This window comes from Palaemon carinicauda, chromosome 11 (assembly GCF_036898095.1).
Source record: "Palaemon carinicauda isolate YSFRI2023 chromosome 11, ASM3689809v2, whole genome shotgun sequence".
Lineage (NCBI taxonomy): Eukaryota > Metazoa > Arthropoda > Malacostraca > Decapoda > Palaemonidae > Palaemon > Palaemon carinicauda.
The window spans coordinates 78,982,768-78,997,921 of record NC_090735.1 but is presented as its reverse complement, the minus strand read 5'-3'; the positions used below and the strand labels follow the sequence as shown (position 1 = coordinate 78,997,921).

Here is a 15,154-nt window from a genome sequence, read left to right as displayed (position 1 = left end):
TAAGCCCGTTTCTTCGACATTTTCTTGGGTCTCTTCCTGGGTATCACTCTCTTCTTCACTTGCCGATTTCGTCAGGTCTTCGAGGTCTGCGTCAGTTAGGGGCTGGGAATGGCAGTCCAACAACTCGTCGACGTCTTCAGTCGTCATGTCGCCAAACCCGTCACCTCCAATTATGGCAGCCAACTGCACAGATTTGCGTATTGCAGTGTTGGATTTCCGACGGCGTAAATCCCTTGTCGTCGTAAACAATATCGGGCCACAACTTCTTCCAGCTCGCATTCACGGTTGCAGGTTTCATCTCTTGAAGTGCCTTCTGAATATTCTGCAGGCACGTGGCTATGGTGTACTGCCGCCAGTACGCCTTCAAGTTAAAATCTTCATCCTCATCATCTTGGGCAGCATCCACACACGCAACGAGGTCTGCCAAGGTGTTCTTCGTGTAGAGGGCCTTGAACGCCCTGATAACCCCCTGGTCCATCGGTAGAATTAATGACGTGGTGTTGGGTGGCAGGAACTCAACCTGAATGCCCTCATGCGACAGGTCAGTTGCGTGTCCTCCAGCGTTATCCATAAGGAGAAGGATCTTGAATGGCAAGCCCTTCTCTAAGAGATATTTGCTGACTTGCAGGATAAAACACTGATGGAACCAGTTGGAGGTCAGCACCTTCGTAATCCATGCTTTTTGATTATGCATCCAGTACACGGGAAGGAGATTCTTATTTGCATTTTTCAAAGCGCGAGGATTTTTCGACTTATAAATAAGCCCCGGCTTTAGCAAAAATCCAGCAGCATTGCCACACATCACGAGGGTAACGCGATCCTTGAATGCTTTAAAGCCAGAGGCTTTGGCTTCCTCTTTGAACAGGAAAGTTCGCGACGGCATTCTCTTCCAAAACAAGCCGGTCTCATCCATATTAAAGACTTGTTCCGGCTTGTATCCACCTTCGGCGATAATATTCTTGAACGTCTGGTTCACGTAAGTTTCAGCAGCGGCAGTGTCAGCGGAAGCAGACTCCCCATGCAGGGAAACGCTTTTCAGGGCGAAGCGTTTCTGAAACTTCGCGAACCATCCTTTGCTGGCGGAAAAATGTTTCTGAGGCTGGGAATCAGTGGATGTCCCTGGTTGAGGATCATCTGCATCATCATCATCTTCAGCATGGTTGCCGTCATCGTCTTTAGGTTCCTTTGCAGCAAAATTCTCATATAAGCTCAAAGCCTTTGTTTGGATGGTGTTCGTATCCAACGCTATGTTCTTCTTCCGGCAGTCGGCAATCCACACAGCTAAAGCACCTTCCATGCGTACGATCGTTTTATTACGCGTTGTAACGACTCGCTTCGCTGATCTGCTAAAGGTGATTGCAGCCGTCTTTCTAATGTTCGCCTCGTCCTTCTTGATATAGCGAACAGTAGATTCGTTGATGCCAAAATGGCGGCCAGCGGCCGCGTAACTTCTACCATCTTTTAACATGTCGAGAAGCGTAACCTTCTCAGCTATCGTCATCATCCTTCGGTGGCGTTTAGGCTCACTACCAGCCTTAAGAGAAGCAGAACGCTTGGGAGCCATTACAGTAGGATTTACAGTAACAAAAAGTTCAACTTAAAAAAGTCGCACACAGCACAGATTCACAAACTTAAGAACGTCTACTCAGCGATACGCGGTAACAGAGAGTGGACGATCCAGCCCCGCGAGAACTTAGATGCTGCGGGTAGGAGATGATTGCAAAACACCAATCACAGGCTAGATAACAAAACTAGAGTTCTGATTCGTCATCTATCAGCGCTTGAACCAATCACAACCCGTCTTACAGTACTATGATGCGTAGGTTACCAACTCATAGAAGATGCCCCGCGCATACCGAACGTACGTAGATTAAGTAAATACCGTAATAATAATAAATAATGATAATAATACAGTACAGCACTGTAATAATAATAATAATGATAATAATACTAACAATAATAATTTTATTAACAACAACAACAATAATAATAATAATAACAACAATAATAATACAGCTTTACGTACGCTATTTTACGCTCTCTCTCTCTCTCTCTCTCTCTCTCTCTCTCTCTCTCTCGTACGCTTATTCGAAATGTGATTTTTGCAACAAAGAATATTATTGGATGCAGTACTACGTACGTATACATACAAAAGATTCATGGAAAGAAGCACATCCATTACATTTGAAGTACAGTAGTAGCCAACAGCAGCCTTACACCATTCTAATATGGTATGACTGCATCTGATTTGCGTTTCATGTTCGATTTAATTTTACTACGTACTGTATACAGTACTGAATTATCGTATGATCACATTCTCTTTTCGTGTTTTATTTCTTTCTGTGCTGAATTATATATCATATGTAATGCAATGAACAATCAGTAAGAACAGATATTACTAATTACAGTATTAATGGAATTACAGGTAACAAAATATCGTATTTGGTTGTCTTCAGATTTCGCGGTATTTTCGAATTTTCCGGAAAATCCGCGATATGTATATATATATGGGTTATGGGAAAACCCCGCGAAGTGGTGAATCCGCGATTGTCGAACCGCGAAGTAGCGAGGGTTCACTGTGTATATATATATATATATATATATATATATATATATATATATATATATATATATATATATATATATATATATATATATATATATATATATATATATATATATATATATATATATATATACACACACACACACACACACACACACACACACACACACACACACAGTAGGGTCCCGAATTATGCGAGAATTTGGTCGATCAATGACCTCGTATAAATGGAAAATCGCATATTTCGAAACACAACTAGCAGAAATAATTCCATTGGGGCCATGGCAACCATCAACTTGCCTATTCAAACGTGTTTACTACCCATTTCCAATACTTTCTATATACTGTATTTTTTTTATAATATCAAATTTTTCTTGTAAATAAATCAAACATTTAATATACTTTAAAGTTCTAATAACTTGAAAAAAGGTTAAAATTACAACCAGGATGGGTGTAAACACGTATATTTTCCGTTATAACGCGACCCAAAATACAGGTAAATTTTAATGTTTGTCATATCTATTGTATAAGACAATTGATGAATAGCAAAACCATCACTCTATAGACTAGCTTTTGTTGTATCATTGAAAATCCAGAATTATCAAAATAAAGGCGATTTTATATTGTGCGTTTCCTAAACACGCCATAAAGCTCAATAAAAAACGACACCAATGTTTTGTTTACGTTTATCTCTGATCATAACAAAGAAACAGACGCATTTGCACATCTGTGTATAGGTTAGTTTTTGCATCAACAGCAATCTTACCAAGTATTGATTATATGTTGATTTTGTTATTACCAATGTTCTACTTAATTTTTCTTAGAACTTCCAAGTAAATTGAATGAATGCCATTTATATAATATTTTTCTTTATGACGCCACCTGAAATGGAAACCTTTCATTCATTTACGGTACGCTCCATCTTCGATCATAATAAACAAACGAAGGCATTAAACACGCATGATCAAAGTGATAAATAATGTTAAAAGCTTTTAGTAAATATGTTATTACAAATATTATTTACCGTATTTGTATAAATTCCTACATACGTAGCAAAGCAGGAAAAGTTTATTTTTTTTTTTTTGCGTGTAATCAACAATAACAAACTGCCGCTAATGACAGAAAGATGATTTACGATCATTATAAACTGTTACGAAAGATAATTGTCCATTTCATATCCAAAATACTTTTCCTAACTTCAGTTATAAGTCAACTTGTACCCACCTCAATTATGGAACCATCTAAAAAAAAGTAAGAGAAGAAGCAATTACAAGGCCGGTCTTTAAAATTATCGAACAATTAAGTTACCGCTATAACGTTCGATGTGACAGAGAAGGTGCGATATTGGAGAAAGTAAGGAAAATTTAATCATGATTGATTTTCAATATAACTGAAACTTTGTGAAGCAACAAAGATTTCATTTATTATTGAGATAGAGAGAGGTAAGAAATGAGAGGTAGTGAAAGTAGCCCACAGAGAGAGAGAGAGAGAGAGAGAGAAAGAGAGAGAGAGAGAGAGAGAGATCAGCTGATCTGATCACAGCCCAAAGTAAAACAAAAAGAAGTCAACAATACTCGATTTTTAAAACACGCCCCGAAATTTAAAAACAAAAGTACACGTTTTCTTAATGTGCAATTAACTATTTAAAGAGTATCAATTTTCTAAAATAAAATGATGTTTCCTAAAAAATAGTGGTTTGCTGATGAAATTGGATGCCGTATTTTAACCTTCGATTGAAATGGATGTATACTCGGTAATTTTTTTCATTTCGTATTTGACACATTTTAAGAAAACCTATTTTGGTTTCTTCATTTATTTGTAAATATTGTATAAGACGAGACGAGAGAGAGAGAGAGAGAGAGAGAGAGAGAGAGAGAGAGAGAGAGAGAGAGAGAGAGGGTGCTAGTATGTATGTGTTTGCGCGTGTCCGCGGTGCACGCCACCGATCGAGGGGTAGTTAGAGTAATGATTGTTTGTAATGGGAAAGACTGTTGGTACAATTGAGGTTGTTTGTTTACGTTTTTAGCAAGGTTAGTGGTGATGAATGTCTCGGGTTGTAATCGAAGGCCGTGTTTTTGTTTCTTGTACTACCTGAAGCGAAGAATTGATTGCCACAACTAATAATAGAATAGTCTTGTTAATTTCATTATTAGACTCAGGTTGCCGTATGTGAACTAAGATTTTATTTCTTACAGAGAGAGAGAGAGAGAGAGAGAGAGAGAGAGAGAGAGAGAATTTATACTAGAAAATCTCAAATCTCTCTCTCTATCTCTCTCTCTCTCTCTCTGTGTGTGGAAGAAATAGAATTTTAGTTCACATATGGCAACTTGAGTTTAATAATGAAATTAACGAGACTATTGTTAGTTGTGGCAATAAATTCTTCTCTCAGAGAGAAGTTTTGGTAATTATACTGTGTACTATACAAAACAAATCTTTTTAAAGTGAAAAAATACTGTTTGAAATATGACAAAATATTGTCGACTCGTTGCCGAAGTTTAGGCTATTCACTGCTGATAAACGAACCCACCCTACGTGTGAAAACCTTGAACACCAACGGGAAAAATAAAGCTTTTATGTTTACTGTACTAAACAGAAATAATGCTTTAATATGCCATCAATATTAACACTAAAATTAAAATTATTGAAAGGTTAGAGAAAGATAAAGATTGCTGAGAATGTAACCACAGTTCTGTTTACATTTTGTCAGCTGGACTTGCATAGTTGGAGTTGGTTTCATTGTTGAAGTGGAATTTTATCCTTTAATAGGCTATTTATTATGTTAATAGGTTGTAAGGTAAATATCGTTTAGTAACATTTATTATCAAGCACTGTATTCAGAGCAACCATTATACTTGAAAACACAATAGATTTGATGCATTTTGTAGTGCTTGACTCCCAGACTTTGAACAGCTTCCCAGATACAAAAATTTTTTTTTTTGAAAAATACCCATCGCATAAATTGGGAATCGCATAATTCGAACACGTATAATTCGTGACCCTACTGTATATATATATATATATATATATATATATATATATATACATATATATATATATATATACATATATATATATGTATATATATATATATATATATTTATATATGTATATGTATATATGTATATATATATATATATATACATATATATATATATATATATACAATATATATATATACATATATATATATATATATACATTATATGTATATATATACATATATATATATACATATATATATATATATATATATAAAGATATATATATATATATATGTATATATACAGTGATACCTCGGTACTCGACCATAATCCGTTTGGGATCAGTGTTCGACCTCCGATTTGTTCGAGTACCGAAACCTTTTTTCCCATAAGAAATAATGGTATTTATTTTTATACGTTCCTACGCACTCCAAAATGCCCAAAATATTAATAAAACGTGTACCTAAACAACAATAATTATTCAAATGTGTACGAAATTGGTCGGAAAACTATATAAAACAATTTTAAACCATTTACTGTACAGTACATACCTTTGAGCAGCGGTTCGATGGCATACAAGAATGGATGTGGAGAGGATGGAAGGGGGAGGTTACTGCTTGGAAGGAGAGTCCCCTTCCATGATGTGGCTGGGTAGTTTTCCTTCACGGGTTTTTTCTCTCTGCAGTAAAAGGTAGGGCAAATCTCCTTCAGGGTTTTTTTTTCTCTTCTGTTTCTCTTCTTTGGAGGGGAATCAGGCTGGGATGTAGCAGCTCTCTTTTCTTTTGTGAAAACCATGCCAATTGTCAGCTGCTTCTTTCTCTTCTGCACTATTCTTCTAAAATGAGACATAACTTTATCATTAAAGATGTTCACTGCCCGGTTTGCTACTGCTGTTTCTGGGTGATATTTTTCCACAAACGCCAGCAACTCTCCCCACTTCGAATACATGTCATTTATCACTGAACTCGGAACCTCCTCTCTTACATCCCCATCTTCTGAGGATTCCAGCTCCCCAATCAAATCCTGCTGCTGTTGTTGTTGCAGGTGCAACAATTCTTCAACGGTCAACTCAGTAGAGTGGCTATCAACAAGTTCATCAATGTCTTCCCTGTTGACCTCAAGCCCCATACTCCGGGCCATGCCAACAATTTCATCGACGACAACAGTGTCCTCAGAAATAACAGTAGCAGTGCTTGAACCCGCCTCTGATTGGAAACCCTCAAATTCCCTCTCTGTTACACATGATGGCCACAGCTTTCGCCAGGCAGAGTTCAATGTCCTATAGGTTACACCACGCCAAGCTTGGTCAATCATGTTCACACAGTTGAGGATGCTGAAGTGATCTTTCCAGAATTCCTTTAAGGTCAACTGTGTATCACTAGTCACTTCAAAACACTTTCGGAAAAGGGCCTTGGTATACAGTTTTTTAAAGTTTGAAATGACCTGTTGGTCCATGGGCTGAAGTATGGGAGTAGTATTGGGGGGCAGGAATTTAATCTTGATAAAACTGTACTCTTCTTTTAAGTCTTCCTCTAGACCTGGAGGGTGTGCAGGAGCATTGTCCATCACCAGGAGACAGTTCAATGGCAAGTTCTTTTCAGTCAGGTATGCCTCAACCTGGGGGGCAAACGCTTCGTTGATCCACTCACTAAAGAATTGTCTTGTGACCCAAGATTTAGTGTTAGCACGCCACATAACTGATAGTGCACTTTTCAAGATATTGTTTCTTTTGAAGACCCGGGGGTTTTCCGAGTGGTACACTAACAAGGGTTTAATCTTGCAATCGCCACTAGCATTGGCGCACAGCAGCAACGTCAGTCTATCTTTCATTGGCTTGTGACCTGGCATCTTCGTCTCGTCCTTGGTAATGTAGGTATTGGCCGGCATTTTCTTCCAAAATAACCCGGTCTCATCGCAATTGAAGACTTGCTGCGGGATCAAATTTTGTTCCTTAATGTATTGGTCGAATTCGCCAACGTATTTTTCAGCTGCCGCCTGATCCGAACTGGCTGCCTCCCCATGCTTAGTCACACGGTGAATACCAGTTCTGTTCCGGAATTTCTCGAACCAGCCCCTGCTTGCTTTAAAAGTAAATGACGAATCACTTTCACTAGTACTGGCACTTTTCTTCACCAATTCTTCATAAATATGAAGAGCTTTCTCGCAAATGAAAGCTTCACTTATACTTTCCCCGGCCAACTGCTTTTCTTTAATAAATATAAGGAGCAACTTTTCCATTTCCTCAATTACTTGTGGCCTTTGCTTACTAATTGCTGTCACTCCCTGTGCAACATTAGCTTTCTTTATCACTTCCTTATTTTTCAAAAAGGTCGAAATGGTCGACTTCACCATGCCATACTGTAAGGCTAGATCAGACACTCGTACACCATTCTCGTATTTCGCAATAATTTCGTTCTTCAACTCGATCGTTGTTCTCACTGTTTTCCTCTTATCCTTCCCCTTATCACTAACTTTCTTGGGGCCCATTATTATCGGCAATAGAAGGCAATAAAACGCACTAAATCACAATAAATTCTCAACACGTGTTGTCGGACTGACGCTCTCTCTTGAAATGATGCTACCCGACCAAGCGAGAGTAGCTGAGATGGCTGCTCATCTCACTCGGCCACGCGTTCGGCTGTTCGAGTTCCGATTTTTGTTCGAACACCGCAGCAAAAATTACTTGAATTTTTTGGTCGAACTCCGATTTGTTCGAATTTAGTCGTTCGACTACCGAGGTATCACTGTATATATATATATATATATATATATATATATATATATATATATATATATATATATATATATATATATATATATATATATTTATTTATTTATATATCCTAATCCTTGTATGCAAAATGTGTTTTATATAGTGAGATTAATGACCTTTTAAAGAGTACTATGCATGTCATAAATTGCATTGCGTGATCACTGAACTCTGTTATAGGTGACATGTGCCAAGTCTCATATGGTAAAGTGTTGAAAGCTTATTGGTGACAGTATATTCCATCACAGTGGAAAAATCCACAAAATCTAACAGTTTAGCATATTGACAGAGCAACATTGCATTACATGACAAGAGGTAAGCAGTACCACTTGAGCGATCATTAGAACAGCGCACTCATCGGAGAGTATCATGCTGTGTAAAGTGTATTTAACGTACGTTTTTGTAATAAATTGAAAAAACCCATGTTCTGATGTCTCATTATCTGTTGACATGGGACATAATTGGTGCCAGATGTAAAAATACGTCTCTTTGCGTATGCTGTGAGCGAAGTTGTTCTTCAAGCCGGTAAAATAAAAGTTCAGGTTGCCTAGATATGCGAGAACTAACAGCAGAGCTGCTGTGTGAAATGAAAACGAAGGAGCAGTTGGTTATAGTGATGTCGATAAAGAATATAGACGAGAACAACGAATGCAGGACTTAGAAAATAGGTTAGATAACCTAGCCAAGTTAATGAACAGGTTCTTAGTTGAACGAGAAGAGGAGCAGCGTGCACCTACAGCTTATCCGACGTACATGAGCAAAGTTCAAACACACAAGTGAAAGTACACATGCATAGCTGAGTGAAGATATGCAAAACGCCGTAGTTTGAAAATTGCCAAAACTCCAGGCAAGTGTTATGCTTTTGATGATCAGCACCCTAACAAAGGGTTTTAATCGATTGGAGTGATTTTGGAAGACTTTGAAGTAGCCACATATGGGTGGTCAGAAAGAGAAAAAGCAATTCAAATTATTAGGTTGCTGAAAGATGCTCCGGCAATGGAGGTAATGTGTTGGCCACAAGACAGTTTAAGAAGTTTTACTGAAATGTAATGATGTTTAATTAAGAAATAGGCCTTACCCGATGCGAGAAAAGGGAACATGAAAGAAAATTACAAACACAAAATTCGAAAGGGTGAATCAGTTCTCAGTTTTGCAACTCGCATTTTTCGAGATTGTGATTCGTATGCTACATGGAGTGCCAGTCTCCCAGAAGGTGATAAAAAAGCAATTGCCCGTAAACATATTCACAGATTAGTAAACCTGTATTTATGTGGTTATTTGTTCGATGACAATCGCTCGTTAGCAGATGTAGTGATGGCGATACAAAACATTCTAGACAGTTTGCCAGAAAAAAAAAATTACTGAGAATAACTGCCCCGATTCCGAAAAGGTGGCAGCAATGAGAGGCACTCACCAACCCCCAAACCAGGAGAGGGGGAGAACGTAGTCGGCAGGTGAAAAGAGTCTTCAGATGTTGGCAGTGTTGGGGGAGAGCGGCACCAACGAGTAGAGGGCCCCATTCAATGATCTCCCCACTGTTACAATTGTCAGGCCTATGGTCACCTATCTCGAGAGTGCCCAGCAAAAACCGCCGAGGGTGGGCCGGCTGTGGCACATGTAGACCACCCCCTCAGTCCAACATTCGAGGAAAAAGAAACAGAGGAAGGGGGAGATGAGGGAGATTGATGCCCGCCCCGCAGTACAGCAGAAGCAGCAGCCGAGGGTAGCGGTTAGAGTGACTGTGATGGACTCGGTGGAGCAGGCACTGGGACCTCCCTGGGTACCCCCGACCTCACTCCCACAGTACTAGGGACAGGAGCAGGGGGCAGTTGTATTGCAAGCGAGGTCGTTGGCACGTGCCCCACATATCCTAATGGGCAGCTTGGTATATTAGCAGTCAGGATTAACCTACCAGATAAGTCCATTCAAGCGCTGATCGACACAGGAGCCAGCATTTTGCATATTGAAAAAGGATTCTCCTCAAACCCACTACAGTCAGCGACATCCATCATCCTCGACACACCAATAGGAAATGAACTACACTTAAGGCATATAACGATCGTCAACTTTAAGGTGGGATCTGTGAAGTTTACACATGATTTTTTTGGTCTTGCCCACTTTGGAAATTCCAGGAATGGAGGCTATACTGTGTCTAGATTTCTTTTTAAGTAATCAGTTATACGTTTGCGGAGAAAAAGATAGAATAACAGTAAAAGCAGGAGGTTGCATTTTGCCAATAGAAACTCATGATAGAGTAAGTGCTTGTGCGTGAAAGGAGAGACAATTAAGTAAGGTAACAGCTGTTCCTGAAAGAGGAGAAGTATTGCCTCCCCAGACTCTTAGAAGCATATAAGTAACCATGTGTCAGCCTCTCCCGGAGGGAACCAAGCCTGTAGTTAAACCCCTTGATGAATGGGTACATGTAGTCTTAGAGAACTTGTCAGAAATAAAAAAGAGCAGATCTGATATAACGATAATTAATTTGTCAAATAAAAGAGTTGTGTTCGGAAAGGATTCTTTGTGAATTGGAGTTATGTAAAATTGCTAATAATGGGATCTTGAGAGCCCCAACTCCAGCCCGCACAGACGAACGCACTCACAACTTGATTATGCAAGCGCGAAAACTATGTCCACCAGAATATTAAGCCATAGTTAGTAACATTATTAATTATTATTCCGATGCAATTGCAGTTGGAGACGAGCCATCCGGGAGGATTGATCGATTTCCCTTTAGCATTGAAACTGGGCAGGCGAAGCGGATCACGTCAAGGACTTATAAGGTACCCATTCATTTCCAGGGAGAGATAGAAAGGGAAATTAGTAAATTAAGGGAACAAGGGATAATCGAGGAGAGCGAATCTCCCTGAGCTTCTCCAATTGTAGCTGTCAGGAAAAAGGATTGCTTGGTAAGATTGTGTGTTGATTATAGATAGTTGAATGCAGTCACTAAGGATAATGCATTTCCATTGCCCTCAATCGAAGACTTAGCTAAGAAGGTACGCGATAGTAAATATTTTACAACTATCGATTTAAAATCTGGATACTATCAAATACCCATTCAAGAAGACAGTAAATGTAAAACGGCATTTATAGCTAACGATCAACTATTTCAGTTTAATTTTCTTTTCGGTGTTAAAAATGATTCAAGTCAATTTTCTAGAGTAATGATGGCGGTTTTGTCTCCCTTAATTGGCCAAAATGTTCTTGTTTATTTAGACAATTACAGGGAAAACAGTCGAAGAACATAATAACATTGTTCGTAAAGTTTTAGAAGCATTGCGACGTAATGGTATGAAAATAAATTTGTCAAAGTGCAAATTTTTCTGTAAACAGGTCAAATTTTTAGGTCATAAATAACCCCAAAAGGTATCCAACCTTGCCCCAGTAAAGTAGAAGCTATGAGATATTTACCCAGGCCACGTACCCCTGAAGAAGTAGCTGGGTTCCTTGGGCTTGCTGGTTATTACCGTAAATTCATAAGAGGTTTTGGAGAGATAGCGAGACCATTGGATGCTTTAAAGAAACAAAAAGTAATAAATTGGAGATTGGAAGAAGAAAGGGCCTTTAACCATTTGAAAGCTGCCTTAACTAGCAATGACTTACTCGCATATCCTAGATTTGATCACCCGTATTTGGTGGAAGAAGAAAGGGCCTTTAACCATTTGAAAGCTGCCTTAACTAGCAATGACTTACTCGCATATCCTAGATTTGATCACCCGTATTTGGTGACAACAAATGCAAGTAGCGTAGCTATTGGTGGCGAAATTTCTTAACCAGATGATAAAGGTAGAGAGTGACTCATTTGTTTTTCTTCCAGGGCATGTAAAGGTTCAGAAAAGAATTATAGTATCTTCGATCAAGAGCCATTGGCTATTTTTTGGGTTCGAGAGAGGCATCGGTTCTTTTTGTTAGGTTAGCCGAAGGCAGGGAGAGTACATTAGAACATCAGGTATCAAAACGGAGATGGCGAGCAACTCAAAATCCATCTCTCTGATTCGCTGGTGCTGGCAATCTCTCCCTGCCTTGCGCCCCGCGAATGGAGACCGCATTCATTGGTCTCTCTTGCTCATGTTGCTTAGTCTTGCCACGTGGAACTTTTAGCTGTTTTCTTGTGCTTTTAAGTGCAAAATAGTGCTTGTGATGCCCTTGAAAATGGCTCCTAAATGTCCTCTACCCGCTACATCCTCTAATGAACCCAAGAAGAGAAGAAATTATGACGCTGAACGAAAAAGTGAAATTATTGGACATGCTTAAGGGAAGCTGTAGCTATGCGTCTGTTGCCCACATTTACAGAGTGAAGGAATAGACGGTTCGCTACATAAAAAAAGATGAAATGAAAATCTGTAAAACTGCCTCAATAACGTCCTCCAAGGACACTAAGGGCGTTGTGACTCCTCGTAATAAGAGGATTGTGCAAATAGAGAATGCGTTATCAATGTGGTTATTGGACTGTAGGGGAAAAGAAGGTTAGTCTCGATACCAACATGATTCGAACCAAAGCCAAAACCCTGTATGTGATAGCCTCGTTCCTGAAGGAAAATAGAACAATGATGACGACGAAGATGATGATCCTGCCCCGTGAGAGAAACGTGGTTTTGTTGCCAGAAAGAGCTGGTTCGAGAAATTCAAGAGGAGGTTTGGCCTTTGCAGCATTCCTTTGTATTGGGAGGCTGCCTCGCAGACCAAAAGGCAGCTCTTCATTACGTCGGGGACGAGTTCCTGAAATTAATTAAAGAAGGTGGCTATCTCCCGGAGCAGGTGTTCAGTACGGATGAGACTGGCCTCTTCTGGAAGAGGATGCCGTCCCGGACGTTCCTTTACATGGACGAAGTGAAGAAGCCAGGGTTCAAGGCCCACAAAGATTGAGTTGCTCTCCTCATGTGCAGGAATGCCGCGGGCTTCATGCTCGAGGCCGGCTTAATTTAAAAGTCCTTGAATCCTCGGGCTTTGAAAGACAAAAACAAAGCCTTACTGCCCGTCTACTGGATGAGTAATGAAAAGGCATGGATAAACAAAGCCCTCACACCCGACAGGTTCTTGAACTGCTTTATCCCACAGGAGAAGCTGTACCTCGCAGAGAATGGGCTGCCCTTTAAGGTTCTCTTTTTGATAGACTGTGCAGGAGGACATGCAACGACTTCCTTTACGATGGGGTCCAAGTGGAGTTCCTGCCCCCTAACACCACGTCCCTCATACAACCAATGGATCAGGGGGTCATTCGGGACTTCAAGACCCTCTAAGCGAGGTCCACAATGGAGGGCCTCATCTCCTCCATCGACGAAGGCGACGAGGACTTCAGCTTCCAGAGATATTGACGGGAATGCAATATTGCAACATTCCTGTCCAACATTCAGAAAGCTCTTAATGAGATAAAAGAGCAAACACTGAATGCAAGTTGGAGAAAATTGTACCCAAACATTGTTTATGACTATAGGGGGTCCTCGGGTTACGCCGGTGCCGACTTACGTTGTTTTGTGGTTACGAACGCTTCCCTATAAAAATACAGAAATCAATATTAAACGTTCCGTCTTACAGCGTCAGCCTCGTAAGCAACGTAAACAATTGCGAACTAGTTTCTAGCGCGCAGCGGATGAATACGCTTTGTGGTGGTTGCGGGCGAGGAAGACGGCGTCCCTCAGTTCCAGTTCTACGCGATTTTGGTTGTGTTTGCCTGTTCTCTCTCTCGTTCTCTGGAACTTTTTTCCTTTCGTTATGGCTCCTAACCGTAAGGTAGATTCTTCTGATGGTAGTGCGTCTAAGAAAAGAAAGGCCATCACCATGAAAGAGAAACTAGATATTATTAAGTGGTGTAAACACGCTGAAATGCCAACGAACATTGGCCGAGTGCTTGGCCTTAGTCGTTCGACCGTGGCTACTATTCTTAAGGACAAAGAGCGCATCGTTGAACACGTGAAAGGATCTGCTCCTATGAAATCAACAGTGATAACCAAGCAGTGTAGTGGTTTAATTATTGAAATGGAAAGATTATTAGTGCTTTGGTTGGAAGATCAAAATCAACGGCGTATTCCGGTGAGCCTAATGGTGATTCAGGAAAAGGCTAAAAGGTTGCTTGAAGCGTTGAAAAAAGAAAGGGGGGAAGAAAGTGAAAGTGATGAGTTTTCGGCTAGTCGGGGTTGGTTTATGCGATTTAAGGCCTGGGCCAATTACCATAATTTTAAAGTGCAAGGTGAAGCTGCTAGAGGGGATGAGAAAGCAGCAAGTGAATTTCCTAAAGCGTTGGCTGAGATAATTAGGGAGGGGGGTTATTCTGCTTATCAAGTGTTCAATGTGGATGAGACTGGTTTATTTTGGAAGCGTATGCCTAACCGTACATACATAGCAAAGGAGGAGAAGTCAGCACCCGGTCATAAAGCCAGGAAGGAGAGGCTAACTTTGCTTCTTGGAGGAAATGCTGCTGGCGACTTCAAGCTTAAGCCCTTGCTGCTGTATCAGGCTGAAAATCCAAGGGCACTCAAGGGCATTAGGAAGAGTCAACTCCCAGTCATTTGGAAGGCAAATAAGAAGGCATGGGTGACACTTGCAGTGTTTGAGGACTGGTTTATCAACCATTTTGTGCCAAGTGTGGAGCAGTATTGCACCCAAATAGGGTATCCCCTTTAAGATGTTGCTAGTGCTGGAGAATGCCCTGGACACCATGCCCAGCTGGGAGACTTTCACCTTAATGTTAAAGTGGTTTACCTTCCACCTAATACCACAGCCCTTTTACAGCCTATGGACCAAGGAGTGATTGCTTCATTCAAGGCCTACTACCTCCGAAGGACGATTGCTATGGCATTACAGGCAACTGAAACGAAGAAGGACTTGACTCTGAAGGAC

General features: G+C 40.2%; 2 protein-coding genes across 2 annotated transcripts in view; both read left to right on the top strand.

Moving 5' to 3' along the window:
- LOC137649714 (succinate dehydrogenase assembly factor 4, mitochondrial-like) overlaps positions 1–15,154 on the top strand; it is a 290,409-nt gene that overhangs the window by 36,480 nt on the left and 238,775 nt on the right. The gene's annotated exons all lie outside the window — the stretch shown is intronic.
- LOC137649856 (tigger transposable element-derived protein 1-like) overlaps positions 15,050–15,154 on the top strand; it is a 2,462-nt gene continuing 2,357 nt past the window's right edge. Inside the window, exon 1 of the mRNA XM_068382799.1 lies at positions 15,050–15,154. This exon is cut by the window's right edge and continues 632 nt beyond it. Within this exon, the coding sequence (XP_068238900.1) occupies positions 15,050–15,154 (105 nt within the window).